The following is an 18,954-nucleotide window of genomic DNA, read 5'->3' on the forward strand; positions in this document are numbered from 1 at the left end:
GATCTAAAGAGTGATTTGAAACAAGAGCCTTAAAATAATCCATGGACCATTATTTCTTCATATTCACTTATGTTTTATTAATTTATATATAAATTTAATAAAGACATTTAAAAATGACCAGTGTTTCATTCGATTTCTTTTTTAATGTCTCAATTCCTGTGTTTAATGTGGAAAAAAAAAAAAAGTGGTGTCATTTTTGGTTGAAAACTAAGTTTCTTCAAGGCTGTTGTTGTATTAAAGGTGATTCTTCAAAGAAAACAAACAATGAGCGAGATTAGAATTAAATAATGACAGAGGAAAAAAAAACAAAAGTCTGGAAAATTCCACTTCAGCTTCTGTATAAATTAAGGTTTGCTTAGAACTACACTCTGGAACTAAAAAAAAAAAAGTCTGAAATTAAATGAAGCATGCAAAAAAACCTCTTTCTTCCAGATGACTTTGAAAACAGATGAGTGTTATTTTTGTTGATCGTTTGGACTCCAGCGTATGTTTCACTCCCAAGTCCCGTGAGTCCCACACCCGTGTCTTCCCGGGAAGAAACTGCACACACCGGCAGCCATTTTGAGTCTTTGGGAGTGAGCCCTAGTGCGGCTGTGTCCAGTCGGCAAGTGCGAGCTACTCCAGAGAGCGTACGTCCATTTCCTCTATTTCTCATTGCAGCTCCTCTTCCTCATCTTGGGCTGGCGCTTGCTCCTGCGGGGTTTCGGGGGCGGGCGGCGGCGGAGGGGTCGGCGGAGGCGGCGGTGCAGGGGGCCGAGGGGGCATCATGATATGCTGCTGCCGTTGGCGCTGGCGGTAGGCGATGACGGTGCCGAGGAGCAAGGCAAGGATCGTCATGAGGTAGAGGTCCCACTCGGGACCCAAGAGCTGGTCCAAGTCCACATCAGAGACCAGCTCCTTCAGCTGACGACAAAGGCAAGATCACATTGGATTTTTTTTTTTTTTTTTTTACATGCTGCACAATTTGTTCACTGTCAAAATAATGAGCAGGAGGTACTCACATTGAGGTCCCGCATGTACTGTAGAGTGTAGACCAGGCCCAGCTTGCACAGAGCCAGGAAGACGGGCACCTGTGCATCAGGACTGGCTTCCGCCGCCATGTCGTAGAAGCGCTTGGCCAGGTGGATGTCCTGTGCGAGGTCATCCATCAACTTTTGTTGACGGGTTTCTTGCGACGGCCACGTACCTGTTTGATCCCCAGTCCCTTCTCGTGCATGTAGCCCAGGTTGAACATGGCCTGAGCGCTGTTCTGCTGCTCCGAAGCCAGCCGGTAGTGGATGATGGCCGTCTCGTAGTCCACGTCGGTTCCGAAGCCGTAGAAGTGATAGTCGCCTAATTTGATCCTGGCCACCGTGTAGCCTGGCGAGGGAGCCTTCGTGTGATGAAAATGCCCGGTGGGATATCTAAGACAGGATGTGTGATCCCACCTTGAGCGGCAGCTCTGGTCCAGTGGAGCAAAGCCCGAGGGTACGTCTCGTTGTCGTTGAAGATCTTGGCGCCTTCTAGTGGGGCGAGGAGGTAAATTTCAAATGTTTAATGAAAGTGTGGGTGGATGGTACAGAAAAGCTACAATGTAGTTTTACTCTGGTCCAGAATGAAGGCCACGTTGCTCTGGGCCACCTCGTAGCCCTGCTCGGACAGCAGCAGGTACTGCACCAGCGCCGCGTCGCTGTCGCCCTCCTTGAAGCTGGCGTACGCCGTCAGCAGACGCTCGGACCAGCGGCCGCGCTCGCACATGTTCTTGAACAGCTGCACAAAACAGAACACGCACACTGTTTTGTTTGCTAGCTAGCAGGACGAGTCGGCTGTGTGTATCCGACCTCCACGGCCGTGTGACACGAGCGCATGACGCCGGTGCCGGTGGCGTGCATCTGCGCCAGGTTGTAGAAGGCCAGGATGTGTCCAGCCTGGGAGGCCAGGTTGAAAAACTTCAGTGCCTGTTTGTAGTCACGCTTTACGCCCATGCCATCTGCGGCGCACAAACAAAAAAGCACTTGAGACAGATCCTTGAGGGATGCCTAAATGAAAATAAGAGCGGAGGGGGCGTGACTCACTGTAGTACATGGTGCCCAGCTGCAGCTGGCCATCCACCCAGCCTTGTTCAGCTGCCTTCTGGAAGTACTTCAGCGCCAGCTCATAGTTCTGAAAAGGACGTACAGCTCACGTCGGGGATCTTGGTGGATTGCGCAGTATTGATGGAGGAATGTAGTAAGTGGTGTACCACTGAGACGCCTCTTCCGTACAAGTACGCCATGCCGAGGCCACTCTGACCCACGGGGTTTCCCTGGGCGTTATTAAAAGTCGACAGTTTTGTAACTGCTAACAATGTGAATTGAATAAAGCCTTCAAAATGTGAGCTGACCAGGTCTGAAGCCTTTTTGAAGTACTGCAGGGCCGTATCGTTGTTTTGAGTCAGGAAGTCGCTGCCTTCACTGTACATCTGAGCGACACAAAGAAACACAATGTCAATACAGAAAAGAAAAAAGTCAAGAGCACAGCAGTCGATAAGTAGTTCCAGGTCATTCCAGTAGGTGGCAGTAATACACACCTTGCCTAGAAAAGCCATGGCGTGTGTGTTTCCTGCATTGGCAGCCTGGTTGAAGTATTCGTATGCCCTCTGTTGGACAGGAAGCGTCATAGCACTCTTAGCAGTAGAATATAATGAAGGATTTGATGAATAGCCTCCAAAAGGCGATGTGATACCTGGTGGTTCTGTTCCACGCCACGTCCTCCGTGCAAGTGAAGTTGACCCAGTCCCACCTAAACAAGGTAACAAAGGTGAGGTTCCAAAACAGAGTTATAGCCCAGAAATTGGGTGTCAAGCCGAGTTTGGGTTTGTTTGGTTTTACCTGAGCTTGCACGTCGCCTTTCTCGGCAAGGAACTGGTAGTACTGGATGAGGTCCTCCTCCAGCATGCCGCTGCTGGAGCCCGGGTTCTCCAGCTCGTCCAGCAGCCGGATCTTCTGCACGGCCGAGCCGCCCGTCAGCGACACGTCGTTGGCCACTGAGCCATCGGCGGAGAAAGCCATCATCAGCGTCCGCTTGGAGGAGACAACGGTGGCGGCGCGTTCTCACCTTGATTGGCCACCAGCTTGTAGTGCGTCAGCGCAGACTCGCAGCTTTGAGGGACGCCCACGCCGCCCCAATATCTGTAACCCTGATCGAGGCAACCGTATCAACAGGAAGGTCTTTTGAAATATTTGAATGCAGCTGTTGTTAGCATAACGCACCAAAATCATGTGGGCGATCAAGTTTCCTCCCAGGGCACCAAAGGTGTAGTACACCAACGCCTGCAACGACAGAAGGAAATAAGAAATTAACTATTTATTATTATTATTTTTGAAAATATTTGAATGCAGATTTTGTTGGGCTAACGCACTAGAATCGTGTGGGCGATCAAGTATTATACTTATATTGTAAAATAAGAGAGAGTGGGTGTGCGACTACAGCAGCAATATTTTAAAATCCAGAAAGGCACACACACTCTACACACCTTGGCTTGACTGGAGTTAACTCCAAGTCCAGCAGCGTATAGAAATCCAAGAGCCTGTGGGACAACAAACAGGCAGAACAACTGAGACATGACCCCCTCAAAAATTAAAAAAAAAAAAAAATACATTTTGATTGAAGCAGATTGTAATGTTTCAAAAAGTACCGTCTGTGCTTTCGGGGAGCCCTCGGCGGCGAGCTTCTCAAACATGTCCCTGGCACGGCTGATGTTCTGACTCATGTAGTCTCCGAACAACATGGCGTAGGCCACCTTCTCCATGGCCCGCTGGTGGCCTCTCTCGGCCACCGTCAGCAGATTCTGGTACAGCCTGGAGACCCGAGGCGGGCGACTCGAGTTGGACAGGGGAAAAGAACTACAAAAACTTGCCGCTGGGGAAAACTCACATTTTTCTCTGGATCTTCCTGGCGGTGTTGTTGAGCATGCGCAGGAAGTCCTGGTACTCGTCCTCCGCCTCCTCTGCCTGCAGTCTGAGCTGGGCCTGCTCCTCGGCTATGGGAAACCAATGCGCTATTACAAACTCACAAAATCATGCACAAAACTAAAATGCGCGTTGCAACGTACTCTCACAGAAGCCCCACTTCTTGTCGTGGTCGTAGTTGTAGGTGGTGGCGCACCACAGGCGCCCGTCCCCTCGGCCTTGGGCCGTGCAGTCCGAGAACTCCTTGTTTTGGAAGACGAAGGGGAAGACGCAGGGCTCTCCGTCAGCTGTGCCGCCGTTCACCACGGGAACTGACGGGAGAGTTATAAAAAGTTAATAAACATCACGTCTGGGACCATTGATAATCTAGCGGTAGTCACAGATTTTAAATGTTGACATCTTTGTTAGAATGGACATATAGGTTGAATAGGGGAAGTGGAATGCAAGCAAAGGAAACGTCTTACTCGCTCGACGGCGCTAGAAATTATGTGCGAGCAGGTGTGCGACGCTTGTCATTTCTCAAGGGAGTGTCAAGGTTGCGAAAAGCAGCTGCTTTTGACACGCGTCAGCAAAGTTGACACTGCTCATGTTTGCATACGCTTAAAGTTAGTAGCAACCTGAGCTGTCTCCACCGAGGTGATTGTGAATTAATCCCCGTTTATAAACTGGCCATATGTTCTAAATCCATCCTCGATAGACGATCAAAATATATTTCAAGCCTTACTTTGTTTGGGGTTCTCCACTTGTACGTGTTGTTCTGGCAGGTCCTCCTTCTCTTCTCCTGCCAGAACGTCTCCTGACTGCTTCTCTTCTTCTGAAACATGATGGGCAGAAGGCGGGGTGTCGGTAGAATCGGGCACTACAATTTTGGAGCTCAAGCGGACGTCGTCCTCTTCCGTTTCTGGATCGTGGTAAGGCTGCAGAGAGCAAAGGAAGGTTATTACTATCATTGCCCAAATAATTAAGGCTTAAGATTTAGGACTTTGATCACAATATTTCCTGCAATGCTGATCATATTGCTGTTTCTGTATTGTATTCAATAATGTATAAAGCTTTATTGACAAGAAGGTTTTGGATTTATTCGCCTGTTTAGACGCACCTTAAGTTCTGGTCTGTCATTCCCGTGTGGCTCCTCGTCTGTAAAGAGCAACAAGTCAACCTCAATGTCAATTTGATCGATAGTCCACAGTACTGCTACCGCTAGCAAAGGCACCAAGCGGGCACAGCAGCGAATCAAAGCCAAGCAAGCAAACTTACCAGCTGTGAGCCCGCAGGCGAAGACGACGAGGAGAAAAGTGCAAATAAACACGGCTCTCCCCATGGCTAGCCGCTAGCTGGAGCTGCTGTCACAGTCTCTTCTGTCCCCGCACATCCAGCAACGATTGCGTTACTAAAACAAACCGAACCACGCACCTTTCACCGAGCCACCGGCATTGAGTTCTATTCGTAATGGAAGGTGTGTATGGTTATCAAAGTCGGTAGCTGTCACAGATGCTAATGATGCTAAACTGACTGCTTCACTATGGCTGAAATGACGTCCGGCTTTAGTTAGCGTTGTATGAATAAGTAAACCGAAAATTTAGCAAAGCAGCAACGTGCGACACTGCTCAGTCAAAAAGACACTTGTCTACGTGCGTCGTAATTATTTCAAACGTATACGTTCAATAACGACTAGGCAAAGATTCCAAACTAGACGTTTGAACGAAGCTGGCTTCTGAAGCTTTACGAGAGCTTGGCACTTCCTTGTTCTCAGAATTTGACCAATCGTCGCACGGCTAGCTCTTCTCGTGTTCACAATCCTAACCAATCACTGCACTTCTTGGGGTAGTAGCCAATCAGAGGTAGCCAGCGAATGATAACCCAATCTTGTAAATACACAATTCTAGCAGCTGGTCCGCTACACAAAAACACGCTGATGAAATGATGTTCATAATCATTTAATATTAATTAAAATAGACACAATTGTTCACACAAATGAAACGTATGTAATTAGACATTTTTGTCAAGTGTTCTCGCACAATATGATAAGTGACCGCATCAAAAGCGCAACGCGTTTGACGTCATAAGCCTGCGCCAGTTGGAGCCTTCCATTTCAGTTTTTGTCAGGGGGTGATGTGTCCCACGAAACAATCCCGATTAAAAACGGAAGCGTCTGCTACCAACTGTTTTGAATTTGTGTAGTAAATGAGATGTTTAGTAAAAAATGTGGCCTTAAAGTGAAGACTTTAAGTTCCAGTTTTAATGGCTCATTTCTGCAATTGACAAACATCACCCAGGGAGAAATGATGTAATCCATCGCGAAGGCGGAAAAAAAGCCAAACAATGATCGTCTTTCTCTTTTGCATGTAAATAAAAAGTAAACACAGAACATTCAAAAGACAGGAAATCTAAAAGAAAAACCAGGAGATTCAATTGAATACTTGTACGTTTCTAAGAAAAAGGATGACTTCGGACATTCGAAGGGCTCACTGTTGTGTCTGAGCGCCCATTTCCATTCTTGTTGCATTTCGACGTTTGTTGTAAGTCTTTGATGTCCTTGTTTATATTTTGAGTTTTCATTTGAGTCCAAAAATAGCTAATTACGCGGACTTCTAATCTATGCTACGTCCCTTGAGTTAACAACTTGGATAGCTCAGTGTGTAAGCTATTGCGGTTGTGATTGTGAGATTCTTGGTTCGAGTCTCACTGCAAGCTCAAGTACAAAGCGGTGTCTTTTCTTTGCATGCTTAAACTATTTTATTCATTGCTAGCGCGCGCCAACAAGTAATTAAGGGTAACTGGGGTTCTCACTTTAAGTAGCCACTAACGAACTGCTAATTTAAAATTATATCGGCGGCTGCATTTCCATCATGTTATATTGTAACCTGCTCCCTCCCACCTCTCTGACCTCTGACCTTAGCACCATGAGCACCAGGCTATGCAGGACCTGCGGGGGTGTGGACATCGATGTGGACCAAGCTCGCGGCAGCGCTGTGTGCACCGGCTGCGGTTCGGTTCTTGAAGACAATATCATCGTTTCCGAGGTTCAGTTTGTGGAAGGGAGTGGGGGCGTGTCCTCTGCCGTAGGACAATTCGTCTCTACTGATGGTGAGCAAACATCACACCAATCTTCTAAAACTTAAATTGACAAATGACACTTGGATAAAGCACATCTTTGTTTTTATTGACATCATAAACAACAACTTGAAGCCGCCATCTTCTCACCCCATCTGGCCTTTTTCCACCGCCTCTTGTTCAAATCCTTCCATCCCTCGAATGATCCCATGGTGAACATTGGCTTCATATTCGTCCGACATGCTGAGACAGTTCTTTTGATTGGAGCGCCTCGACTTGACACCCGAAGGCATTTGAGAAGCAGTAGAGCCCATGTTCCCATCCATGACCTTCTCGTCACTGTCACGAGCGCCTAGTTCCTGGACACTCAACACTGGAGTATCTTTCACAGGGCCGCTAAGGGCCGACGCCCCACGAGACCAGCTCAATACTGGTGCCAAGAATCCTCCGAAACCGGGTCCATTCATACTTGGAGATGGTCCTGAGGAGAAATAGGGAAATGTTAGGACTTACATTTCATCTCAACTGCGATGAGAGCCAAATGATAGTTTGAGTCCATACCTGGTATTTGAACAACGTTATTCACAATGGAAGACATTTTGCCACGACTGTTTGCACTGCTGGCTGCCATCTCACCAGAGTGAGGGCTTTGCTGGTTGTGATTTGGAAAAAGGAATCTGCTTTGAGGTTTAACTCGAATATTTTGAACATTGTTAGAAGGGATGTAACTAAATTCTGCAGAGTTCTGAGGAACTGGAATGTGAGGAGCATTACCAGGCCTCTGGTACCGGTTGGTCTGGAACGTGTAATATGGGCCCGAACGCCGATGTCCCTCATTGGGCTGCTGCTTTGAGGTCCACCGAGGGACGTTTGGCTTTATGAACTCTCTTTGGCTTACAGGTGCCCAGTTCCGTCTTGGAGCAGAGCTTTCCGGACGAAAACTTGACACGGAGTAGTCGTACCCTTGCGATGGCTGAAAGCGGCGCTGTGTTAAGTAGTCGTACTTGAAAGGAAATCCTTTTTCTTGCCGGTCTTGGTTTGGAGATGTGGCTGGAGGAGGTGTTGGAATGTCCTCATTGGGTGGCGCTTCCGTTTGCTGACTCGGGAGTTTGAGCTGTATCTCGTTTTGGCGTTCAGGCTTAGACTCAACTTCTGGCACCCGGGCTTGCGCCGTTTCTGATTGGCTAATCATTGCATGTCTAGAAAGTTTCTGTAAACAGTCAGGAGGAAGATTCTTTGGATCTGCGGGGAAAATAGTCATTCATTAAATTTTATATTGCAAATGTACTTCGACAAAACGGACCTGTGAGGCTTCCGAAAACGTCGATTGACCCAAATCCAGTAGTTTGAGCTCTGGAGACCCGATCCACCGTCAGTCTGTTAATTCCACTTAGCGGATAAAAGCACCTCACGGTTAACCTTTAAAAAGAAATTAAAAAATATATATAGTCAGAGATCTTGGAAATAATTAGCATAATAGTTTAGTCTGCCTTTACTTGAACTGAGAATCTCTGGAGATGAAATTGGAGCCATCTGCAATGAGCCGTCTGTCGTGAAGGATCTCGTTCTCGTAAAGCATGTAGTCTCCAACCTGATGGATGCAAGCGTTGACATCAGGGGGGCGCTCTGCTTCTAAAGCCAGCATCCAATTGAAAGTACCATGGTCCTGGTACCACACGAGTCCAGCTTGAACTGGAAAAGGACCCGAGTGGCGTCCGTCTCTTTGGGTCGGCAGGTAGGGTCCAGTAGGGTGGTTCTTCCCGGATGCACTGTGGGCCAGGTCGCCGTGGGAGTCGTCACCACCGTGACTATGCCATCCGCGGAACATACTAACAGCACAAGCAGATGTAAAAAAAATAAAATAATGGATACCACTTGAGGACAAGTCAAAGTTAGCATAGCTTACCTATCATGTCTTCAGTTTTGAAGAAACAGCGTTTGGATGTGGACGTCTGAACCGCCAGAGTTTTAGTATCTCGAAGAAGAAGTGCGAACGTCCCATAAAAGTTGGACAGGTTGATGTCCTGAAACAGCACACACAAAATAAGTCATAAGACATTTATGGCTCACACGTTTGCTCCACCAAGTCCACTTACGTCATAAGTGTAGCCGATGGAAAAGACGGGAACTTCCAAAACGATTTGTTGACTGTCATTGAGGAATTTGTAGCCTCTTTGAGCGGCCAGTTGTGGAGTCAGCGGCTCCTGGTCGACGCCCACCTCCCAGAGGGACTCCGCTCCGGGGGGCACGGCCACGCTGAAGACCATTCCTCGGTCCAAACACTGAGCCGCGATCTTTGGTGGATCTTTCAGATGGCAGGTGTAAGTCACGTGGTTTTCAGGAATGGCAGAATGAAGTTTGCCCTCTTACATGCGCTCAAGACTTGGGCTATGATCAAGGTGTGATGATAGTAGGACTCCTTCTCGGGCATTTTGGTCAAAGTGAAGTTGACGTCGATGGCGTATTGGACCAAACCTTCCCCCATGTACTGTTGGAAGGCAAGTTTTGGGTTTTCCCACCACTTTTGAATGATGTAGAATTCTTACCATCCTCCGAACAGCAGCATTGGTAAAGGCAAGGTGGAGTTCGTAAGCTCGGCTGCCGTTGAGATGCACGACGGGGGTGACGACCAGTCCACCTTCCGTTGCCTCCAGCGCCATCTGCTTGTGATTCACTTGGACCTTTTCTAAAATGACATCACTGGGAACGTTGCCCAGATAAATTCCAAACACGCCCTTGTCGATGTCCGTGTCTGCAGGAAGACAAGTCGGACGTTGTTAGCATTAGCTTGATTGGGGCTAACGCCAACGTGGCGGAAGACTTACGGTTAAGGCTGAAAGGTGGCCGACAGAGCTGCGGGGTTTCGAGGACCCTGACGAGTCGGACTTTTGTTTCAACGTGTCCACCGTCTTGATACTCAGCCAGGAACTGATGTTCATACAGTAGAGAAATCACAAACGTCTCCTTGTACATGTTGTTGACCACCAAACTCTGGGGGGAAAAAAAATACAGCCAAGTGTTGAAGCGACGGCCGGTGCTAGTCTGAAACTGTCGAGTTTACCTTTTTGTAGCCGCCCTCAGCGCCAAAGGGTACCGAGATTCGGACCAGCTGTTCTTGTTGGAGCAGACTGAAACCCTTAGCAGCGGCGCTCATCTCGTCCAGCATCACACCGTCCACCTCCAGACGCCGCTTCAGACTTTTAAACGCCGCTCCCTCGTCGAGGAGAGGCCTGGGCACTCTGGGGACATCCCACACCAGCCGGACGCCGTCAAAAGAAGCCGAATCTGAAACGCAAGAGATGCAGCTATTTGTTCCCAATACTTGGCAGACCCCGCCCCTTTTGATGAAGACTTACTGACTGTGCAGGCCATGGACATGTCAATCATCACCACCATCAGCTGCGTCTTATAGAAGAGAAAAACGCCAATCGACGCGACGGGGACACCATCCACCTGAGGATTCAAATAGTCAACATTTCAGTTTGTTGATCTTGCAAAGGATCCAAATGAGCAACCAGAATCCCAAGTACTTGGATCAGCTGGGCCTTGGCGGTTTTGTAGGGAGCTCGAAGCACCGCCCTCTTGGCGGTCAGGCTCAAAGTGTAACCTCGGCTCTCCGCTTCCGCCATTGACAGCGAGGTCAGATGGCCATCAGCTTCCAGGAACATCAGCTGAGAAGCCCAGCTGGCTGTTTTCAGAGCCTGCTGCACACAAGTCAAATTTAGCCATTTGGGTCAACACGAGGCAGCCATCTTGGCATCGAGAGTGACCTGGGAAAGGGCCGCGTGCTCAGTTTGTCCGACTGGTCCCGGCTGGGCGCCGCACGAAGCCTCCCGCTGGACATTCACCTGACGACAAAGACGTGTGAGCTGCACAGCCAAGGCCTCAACTAGACCACCTTCTTACCTCCATGTAGTCCTCCTCGCACATGATCTCCCGCTGGACAAAGCTCAGACCAGAACACACGGCTGAAATAGATTGGCTCATCCACTCGGAACCACCGTCGCTCACCATCACATTAAATTGGAAGGTGAACGCTTGGTCATCCTGACAAAAATAATAAAATAAAATCAACCTCCTGTTACGAGAGTCTGGATAGGGCAAAGCCACGCTACCTGGATCAGAGTAAAGCAGGAGTAGTACGAAGCTCTGAAGGTTGTGAAACCACCCGCCTTGAAGGTGCTAATGGTGTAGCCACAGCGCGAGCCCAGCGAACTGCTGATGGGATGCACGCCATTGGGATCTAGGTCGGCGTGGAGAAAGGGGTCACGGGGTCAACCTTTGCACCGGTGCAATGGGGCTCAATGTGTGGACTGACCTATGGCCTCAAACTGGACCGTCTGTTTGGAGAGCACGTGAAGCCATAGATAGCCATCCCGACAGGCCCACTCAACTAGATTTGTGGGAAAAAATAAAAAATAAATTGAGTAAAAAAAAAAGAATAAAGTCATAAATCAGGAAAAAAAAAAAATTATAATTTTTTTTTTAAATTAAAAACAAAGTCCTCCTTTCATGAAAGACAAAATCCAAACATTTTAAGCGATTTAGTAAATTGTCGAAGGTAAATCGGATTTACCTTCAACTGTTGCTTTAGCCAAGCAGAGAAAAGTGAGAAAAGCGATCCTGGAAACAAAAAGCAGTCCATTGTCTCGCTTGCACAGCAATTGAAAAATCCCAAAATGATCTCAACTCACCCAAAGAAGACAGCGGCCGTCCTCATCTTGCAATGAACTCAACTCGCATTGAGCTTAAGTTCTACCTGTGCGGCCATGTTGGGTTAATAAAGAGTAGGCAAACTAACTGCACCTGGCGCTGATTGCACTTTTGTGGGTGTGTCCTCCTCAGGTCCAGCAAAAACTCCTCTGCTCGGTTCCGGTTTCCACACCAACGTCGGCAAAGAATCCCGAGCGCAGACGCTTCTAAGCGGTGAGCTTTTTTTTTTCTTCCATTTTCACTTGTCTTTTATTTTTCATCTTGACCTTTTTTGTGCGTGTATCAGGGAGGCGTCAGATCCATCACCTTGGCAACCAGCTGCAGCTCAACCAGCACTGCCTGGACACGGCCTTCAACTTCTTCAAGATGGTGGTCAGCAGACACCTGACGCGCGGACGCAAAACCGAACACATCATCGCGGCTTGCCTCTACCTGGTGTGTCGCACCGAGGGGACACCACGTATCCCATCATGCCGTGCGGCGGCGCCCGCTTTGTGTCTTGCCTTGTTCTCCTGTGTAGCTTCTTGAACCCTTCGTCAGATATGTTGCTGGATCTGAGCGACCTGCTGCAGGTAAAAGCCACGTCAGGGCAAGAAGAAGACCACAAAAGTATTTCCAAAGCTGACAACTTTATGACGTGTGTGTAGGTGAATGTTTACATCCTGGGGAAAACGTTCTTGTTGTTGGCTCGGGAACTCTGCATCAACGCTCCCGCCATTGGTGAGGAGCTCTTGAGCTTCAGCCTTCTTGTTTTTAGCACATTGGTTCTCCAACGTTAGCGCTCCATCATGTGTTTTTTTTTGTTCCGTTTGATGATTGGTTCAGATCCGTGTCTGCTGATCCCTCGCTTCGCTCACATGTTGGAATTCGGGTTGAAGACTCACGACGTCTCCATGACGGCTCTTCGGCTAGTTCAGAGGATGAAGCGGGACTGGATGCACACGGGCCGCCGACCCTCTGGACTGTGTGGCGCCGGTACAATAGCTTAATGCTAACGTATCACGCGAAATGCCATAGACGGGCTAATGAAATGAGCGTCGCTATTAATTGCACACATTTTTTGGCTGGCCATCGTCTTCAGCCCTGCTGGTGGCGGCCCGCATGCACAAGTTCCGGCGTACGGTGAAGGATGTCATCGGGGTGGTCAAAGTGTGTCAGGCCACCCTGAGGAAGAGGTGAGGCGTCCAGCTCGGCCGACGCTCGTCCGGTCGGCCCTTTTGGACACGGCTCCCCCTCGTCTTGCAGGCTGATGGAGTTTGAGGACACGCCCACCAGTCACCTGACCATCGACGAGTTCATGAAGGTGGATCTGGAGCAGGAATGCGACCCGCCGTCTTTCACCGCCGCTCAGCACAAGAGCAAGATGCAGCAGGTACGTCGTGGTGGTGGTTGTCCGCCCGTCTGTCACCTGCTTCATGTCTGCTGCCTTCCCTCCACAGCTGGAGCGAGAGCTGGCCAAGAAGTTGGACAAGGTTGAAGGTCAGAGCCGAGTGCCGCCGCAGCAAAATTCACTGTGAGTCCCGAGTCCTGCTGACCTTCCCGCCTCCTTCTCTCAGGAGAGATCAGCTGCTACCAAGACCAGATTGAGAGCGAGCTGGAGAAGAGCCGACCCAAACTCCGAGGAATCTACGCCGCCTACGTCCACAAAATGGGTGAGCGAGCGCCCAAATGGGAAGAAGCCTTTTGAAGAACCCGAGTATGAGTACATTTTTTCGCTAGACCCACAGGACAAGGAAATCCCGGCAAACTTGACGCCCGACCCTGAAGATTGTGCCCTCCAAAGCGCCACCCGTCACCTCACACAGAACTTCCTGTGCGAAGTGATGCAAGAGGAGGAAGGGTGGAGCCTGGAGGACCGTGAAGAGCCGCACACGGCGCCGGAGGAGTCCGAGGCGGAGCGAGCTTCACGCCAGCCGCCCTCTGTCGCCATGCTTCTGCAAAGTTCTGCCGCTTTGGACCTCCAGCAAAGCTTCCAGATCTTCAGCAAGGACCACGTGGAGCGCGACATGTCGGGTGAGGCGACCGACCGCTCCGTGTCGTCGTCGGAGACGGCGGAGCGTTATGCACACCTTCTTTTTCGCAGAGGAGGACGAGAATTCAGAGGGCGGCGACCTGGATCTGGACGGTATCGATGAGCTGGAGATCGATAAGGTGAGTTGCTCAATCGATCAAATCCGGCGAAGGAGGATTGTGACCACAGCTGGCGTGTGTCCTTCCTTCAGTACATCCTGAGTGACAAAGAGGTCCAAGTGAAGACGCAGCTGTGGATCCAGCAGAACCAAGAATACCTGCAAGAGCAGAAAGGTTCTTCACATACACACACACACAGTCAACAACTCGTGATTGACTGGTGGCTGGATTTCAGAGAAAGAAGAACGAATTCAAAAAGAGAAGGAACTGGGAACGTACAAGGAGGTTTGTCTTCTCCGCCGGGCGTTACGGGAAGCGCCGGGGTCCTGACGGCTCGTCTCTTTGCAGCCCAAGACGTCCAAGAAGAAGAAGAAGAAAGACAACGGCATCCACGCGGCCACGGCGGGCGAAGCCATCCAGAAGATGTTGGTGAAGAAGAAGATCTCCGCCAAGATCAACTACGACGTCCTCAAAGACCTCAACGGTGGCCAGACGGCCAGCGAAGGCAGCGGCGCTCCTGAAGAGGCCGCCCCCGAAGTCCCCATCACACCTGCGAGAAAAAGACGCCGTCGCAAGAAGCCGCACAACGACATCATCTTGGACATGGCAAGCCGCTCCAGCTTCATGGGCAAGAGGTGACAATTAAAAATGAATAAGAATAATTGTCCCGTTGAGCAGTCAATCACAACAGCGTGTTTCTAATTTGGTGCAGGCTGGGCCCGCTCATCTCAGGACCACCAAAAAAGAAAGGTCCGTCCAAGGTGAGTTCCTCAGCTGCTCTCAACTTACATCAGGTCAGTATTGAGGACATTTCACATCGATTTGAATAAATGTGTCAAACATGGGCAAAAAAACAACAACATTTGAATTTACCTGAAATTGACCTGAACGTGACCTTGCAGGTTGTTTCCGTGACGACGGACACCGCGACGGCAGAACAGCAGCCTGGACCAGAACCTGAATCTGATGTGCAGTCCAGCGGCCTCAGCATGGAGGAGAGGGAGAACCAGGAGAAGGTTGAAGATGAAGAGGAGGAGGAGGAAAAGGATGAAGAGGAGGAGGACGAATGTGTCAGCGCTCTGCAGCTTGCTAAACGTCAGCAACCGATTCAATTGTTAAATTCCACTTTGGCGACTCATTGATTGATGATTTTGTATTTTTTGTGTGCTTTAGATTTCGGCTGTTTGGCAGAGGAAGAGGAGGACATCTAGCTTTTAAACTTTTTGTATAGCTTTTAAACCATGTAAATAGGAAATATCATGAATTTGGACTGCAAGACGCAGAATGAAAACCCCGTCCAGGACCAGAACATGCTTGTTGACTTCTTATCATGCGTCCACGTCCCCTTTTGTTAATACGGCGTTCGTCCAACCTGGTCAATCAAAACAAAGAAAATAAATTCCATATTAGTTTCTTCTGTTTTTAAAAAAATATATATTCATTGCACAGGCGCCTTGAGAGACGGGTCTACTCTGTAATATTGTAATAAAGTGATTTGTAATATTGTTTTTTTTTTAATTACATGAATAGTCGTGGCGCAGTGTTTGGTTGCGTGACCCTGTAGGACTACATTACCCAGCAACCCCCGCTTGAGGGCGTGACCTCTTCACACCGGAAGTGCAGCTTGTTGGTTTTTTTTTTTGCTCCAGTAAACAAACCATCCCGGATCGGAGGTGGTCCACAGAACGCAACATTCAGCATCTGCTGCGTTGTCCTGATCGGGATTTGTGCGGACGTGTCATGAAAGCAGACCCGACGCAGCTAGCCCGCTAATCAGTTAGCTTGTTGCTTCGTTCTCCTTTATTGCGGAAATAATGAAGAGTCGAGCAGATGAGGAAGACTATTGGAACACATCCAAGTTTAAAGCGTTCACCTTCGATGATGAAGACGACGAGGTGAGACTCCTGTCCAACGTCACTCCAGTTGCCAATGATTGCTTGTTTTGTTTTTTTACCATAATACAAATCCAATCGCATCCCACCGTCAAAACAAATGTCAGCGATGTCTCCCAGCAAAAAGGTCCACAGGTCAGACACCTTGTCCACATTTGTCTCGTTGTCCAGCTGAAAGAATCCAAAGAGGCGGTGAAGAGCCTCCCGCAGCTGCTGGACCAAGATGAGCCAGAACTCATGGAGAAGGTCAACTGGAGCGGCGAGCCCGTGGGAAGTGAGAATGCCGCGCCGCTCCCACGGTTACCCGCTTTCGGGCGATCGCCCTGACTTGTGCTCTCCTCAGGCATCTCGTGGTCTGTCCGAGAGACGGCGGCGGCATCCGTTGGCGCCACGGACGGCGAGGCGGCCTTCCCCGCCCGGATCCACGCGGACGCTCCTAGCCTGACCAAGGTCAACTCGGGTTACTCGCTCAGCTCGCTCTTTAAAGGTAAGATGGATCATCATCTCAAAGGAGCAGCGGTGACTCTTTGTCCATCTTGTTGGCAGGAAGAAGAGGAACAAACGTCGCGATGTTCCCTGATGGTGAGAAACACACACACGTGATTACGTTAATTGATAATCAAACCCAACAACATATTTACAGATTCAGGTTTTTGTTTTTCTTAGCATCAGGCGACTCATCGGGCAGAATCGTGGCTCCGGAAATCTTAAGACCCAAACGCGAAAAGCAGGTAAGTCCATGTGCGAGCAGTTGGGATGGAGCGGTGCTGAACGCGAGCGTGCCAATGTTCGTTGGCAGGATCTATTTGGTGACTGGTCGCCTCAAGAGGCCATCAGCAGGATGCAGCAAGGGAAGGTGTGTGCCTGTACCAATCTTGTGTGTGCGTTGGCGTGCTAACGTGTGTGTGCACCTCAGGCGGTGTCGCTGGAGCGCTTCCGTTGCCTGCAGGACAAAATGCGGCTGCTGGATTTGGCGGTGGACGTTCACGACGGGAACGTCATCACGGCGGTAAGGCTTGCCCTCGCGCGCCGCCGACCTCGCCCCAGCCGTCAGCTTGAGTGACGGAAAACTTTTCTTTGCAGGTTTTAATTTATCTGAAGAAAAGTTTGAGCAAAGGTCTGTCCTCCTTTCAAACACAAAACTTAGCTAGAAATCCTTCTTGCATATGACTGCAATCTCAGTATTTTTTTGTTGTGTGTCAGAGGTTTTGTTTGGCGAGCTGGCGACCCGTCAGACGGCGCTGAGACATTTTGTCAACTACTTAAGCGAAAGCGGAGAGGATGCCCTGCTCATGGACGTCTACAGGTGTGGCCCAGGCTTTCATCACTTCCTCCACATAGGAGCTCAACATTCAAATCCTGCTTTGCCAATGAATCAAATAAAAAATAAAAAAAACGATTTTTCCTTCTCCAGAGCTCTCGGACGCACGGAGGATGAAGCGGTAACTTGATCACACGCTAACAACTTACCGCAATGCAGACAGTACGTTTTGTGTCTCCATGGCCACAGCTGCTCCAGTACAAACATCACCTGAGCATCTCGGATGAAAAGAAGAGGCGGGACTTCCTCAAGAGCTGCCGCAGGTGATTGACGGCTGCAGAGAAGTGGGGAGCGGGTTCATCCTGACAGGAGGCAACGGATGAGGAATGTTGACCTGACGCTTTTGTTTTGTAGTTTGCACTTTTCTGCTGAAGACCAAGTCCAGGTCCAGGACCAGGTGTCTCTGCTGGAGCGGCAGATGCTTATTGAGGTTTGAGAGATATTCACCCAGCATGCTGATGATGACGATTGCGGCGGCGCTTACTACCGTGCGTGTGCCCGCCAGGCTGCGGATAAGCAGGCCGAGCAAGGAGGGAAGGTGGAGATCTTCCAGAAATTTCCTCGGAGAGCCTCCATCCTCCACATGCCACTCATCACCACCTTGTACTACTGCTGCTTCTACCACTACGGCCAACCCGAGGTGGACCCCCAAAAAGATTTTGTTGGAACCTAAATTTGGATGCAAAAAGTGCTGAAGTACCTTTGATTGCGCAGGGGAGCTCCAGCAGCCCGCTCAACATCCGCCAAAGCTTCAAGGTGAGGGGCGTCCACTCGGATGGTCAGGACAGGTGCGGAGGGAGGGCTTTGACTGACCGTCATCGCCATCCCTGCAGGTATCGGAGAAGCAGTTCTTTGTCACGGCGTTAAGCGCTCGGGCCAAGCAGAAGGCGTGGAGCGACGTGGACGCGCTCTTCGCCAGTCGCAGCTGGCTGGGCTTCACCCGGAAGAAATCGCCGCTCGCCTACCAAAAGGTGGTCGACATCCTGCACAGAAACTCCGCCCCCGTGCAGGTGAGTTCCGGTGGACTTGCTGCGGCCAAACGCCGGAGCCTCTCGCTCACCCTTGATGATGTGGGACCGACCGGCAGGTGCTGCAGGAGTACGTGGGCCTGGTGGACGACACCGACGTCAGGATGGCCCTGGCAGTCAAACACAAGTGTCACGACCTCATCATCAACGTGAGAGCACGTCAGCTGTGTGTTCCTTTGACCCCTGGCCACGTCACGTGACCTCTCTCCCCCCCCCTTCAATCAGACGTACCGAGACTTAAAAGACCGACGCATGTTGCTTGGATACCGGGAGAAGGTGGAGGCGGGCTCGGCGGAACAGTGCAAGATCGACCAGCTGCTCAATAATTCGGTGAGGAAGTCGAGGAGTTGATCTTTGTCTTGGGTCGCCTCTTCCAATACTTTTTTTGCTTCTTTCAGCAAATCCGGTGGAAGAATTGAGCGGCAACTTTCTCTCTGCAAGTCAAGCCGTCATCATTTTCACATTTTGAAGATTCGCTCCTGTAGACAGAAAGTCGAAAATGAACACGAATGTATCGAAAGGTTTGATTCATTTCCTTTTAGATTTATGCAAAAGTTTTGTCTACTTACCTTGGGCAAAGCGGTGGTGCTGTTCTGATGCTACCTGTTTGTACAAATAATGTGATCTTTCCACACGGTGTCTGCTTTACCGTTTTCAAAAACATTTGTTGCACCAAAACGCACGCCAAATAAAGTATACAGTATGTGGATACAGTACACCATGTACTTGTGTACATTGTCAGTGCTGAGATGGCACTACGAAAGGTTTGCTGCCGCCTTGTGGCTTTATGTGACATTACAGTATTTTACTGTGTTCCGTTCCACCAGTCATATTATGTAATAGGAGGAAATAAATTGTGTGCTGTTGTTTGTTAAGTTCGTTCAGTT

The 18,954-nt window shown here is 49.5% G+C and overlaps 4 protein-coding genes across 5 annotated transcripts; 2 read left to right on the plus strand and 2 right to left on the minus strand.

Annotated features, from left to right (window-relative positions):
• Nucleotides 1-123: 123 nt before the first annotated feature.
• sel1l (SEL1L adaptor subunit of SYVN1 ubiquitin ligase) lies at nt 124-5,700 on the minus strand. The gene is made up of 21 exons (XM_061270464.1): nt 5,187-5,700; nt 5,029-5,066; nt 4,654-4,846; nt 4,073-4,240; nt 3,895-4,000; nt 3,656-3,818; nt 3,494-3,547; nt 3,231-3,290; nt 3,076-3,157; nt 2,850-3,004; nt 2,704-2,760; nt 2,549-2,617; nt 2,363-2,440; nt 2,222-2,284; nt 2,055-2,142; nt 1,821-1,969; nt 1,584-1,749; nt 1,428-1,502; nt 1,187-1,359; nt 1,002-1,130; nt 124-903 (listed from the first exon to the last, which is right to left on the minus strand). Exons 1-21 carry the CDS (start codon nt 5,248-5,250, stop codon nt 652-654), a joined length of 2,382 nt encoding a protein of 793 aa, XP_061126448.1. The 5' UTR covers nt 5,251-5,700; the 3' UTR covers nt 124-651.
• A 372-nt stretch (nt 5,701-6,072) lies between these two features.
• LOC133146592 (transcription factor IIIB 90 kDa subunit-like) lies at nt 6,073-15,334 on the plus strand. The gene is made up of 19 exons (XM_061270472.1): nt 6,073-6,448; nt 6,829-7,016; nt 11,829-11,909; nt 11,983-12,156; nt 12,237-12,268; nt 12,344-12,416; nt 12,522-12,671; nt 12,778-12,871; nt 12,942-13,068; nt 13,136-13,175; nt 13,253-13,348; nt 13,416-13,709; nt 13,780-13,847; nt 13,919-14,000; nt 14,062-14,111; nt 14,175-14,461; nt 14,539-14,620; nt 14,729-14,921; nt 15,000-15,334. Exons 2-19 carry the CDS (start codon nt 6,833-6,835, stop codon nt 15,035-15,037), a joined length of 2,145 nt encoding a protein of 714 aa, XP_061126456.1. The 5' UTR covers nt 6,073-6,448; nt 6,829-6,832; the 3' UTR covers nt 15,038-15,334.
• On the minus strand, nt 7,082-10,433 carry LOC133146591 (uncharacterized). 2 transcript variants are annotated; one of them, XM_061270470.1, is made up of 11 exons: nt 10,340-10,433; nt 10,045-10,268; nt 9,809-9,974; nt 9,530-9,735; nt 9,354-9,471; nt 9,080-9,288; nt 8,890-9,007; nt 8,643-8,812; nt 8,480-8,574; nt 8,287-8,402; nt 7,349-8,225 (listed from the first exon to the last, which is right to left on the minus strand). In XM_061270470.1, exons 1-11 carry the CDS (start codon nt 10,377-10,379, stop codon nt 7,486-7,488), a joined length of 2,202 nt encoding a protein of 733 aa, XP_061126454.1. In that variant the 5' UTR covers nt 10,380-10,433; the 3' UTR covers nt 7,349-7,485. The 2 variants fall into 2 exon arrangements, with proteins under 2 accessions (XP_061126455.1, XP_061126454.1); XM_061270471.1 differs by lacking the exons at nt 9,809-9,974; nt 10,045-10,268; nt 10,340-10,433 and having other exon boundaries at nt 7,082-7,464; nt 7,545-8,225; nt 9,354-9,628.
• Nucleotides 15,335-15,446: 112 nt separating the features above from the next.
• On the plus strand, nt 15,447-18,942 carry vipas39 (VPS33B interacting protein, apical-basolateral polarity regulator, spe-39 homolog). The gene is made up of 18 exons (XM_061270496.1): nt 15,447-15,721; nt 15,890-15,992; nt 16,062-16,205; nt 16,265-16,300; nt 16,385-16,449; nt 16,518-16,574; nt 16,635-16,727; nt 16,802-16,835; nt 16,922-17,024; nt 17,133-17,160; nt 17,229-17,302; nt 17,394-17,469; nt 17,545-17,679; nt 17,754-17,795; nt 17,873-18,049; nt 18,127-18,216; nt 18,293-18,397; nt 18,466-18,942. The coding sequence occupies exons 1-18, from the start codon at nt 15,641-15,643 to the stop codon at nt 18,484-18,486; spliced, it is 1,464 nt and encodes a 487-aa protein (XP_061126480.1). The 5' UTR covers nt 15,447-15,640; the 3' UTR covers nt 18,487-18,942.
• Nucleotides 18,943-18,954: the final 12 nt, after the last annotated feature.

The sequence above is a fragment of the Syngnathus typhle genome, linkage group LG22 (genome assembly GCF_033458585.1).
Source record: "Syngnathus typhle isolate RoL2023-S1 ecotype Sweden linkage group LG22, RoL_Styp_1.0, whole genome shotgun sequence".
Taxonomy (NCBI): domain Eukaryota; kingdom Metazoa; phylum Chordata; class Actinopteri; order Syngnathiformes; family Syngnathidae; genus Syngnathus; species Syngnathus typhle.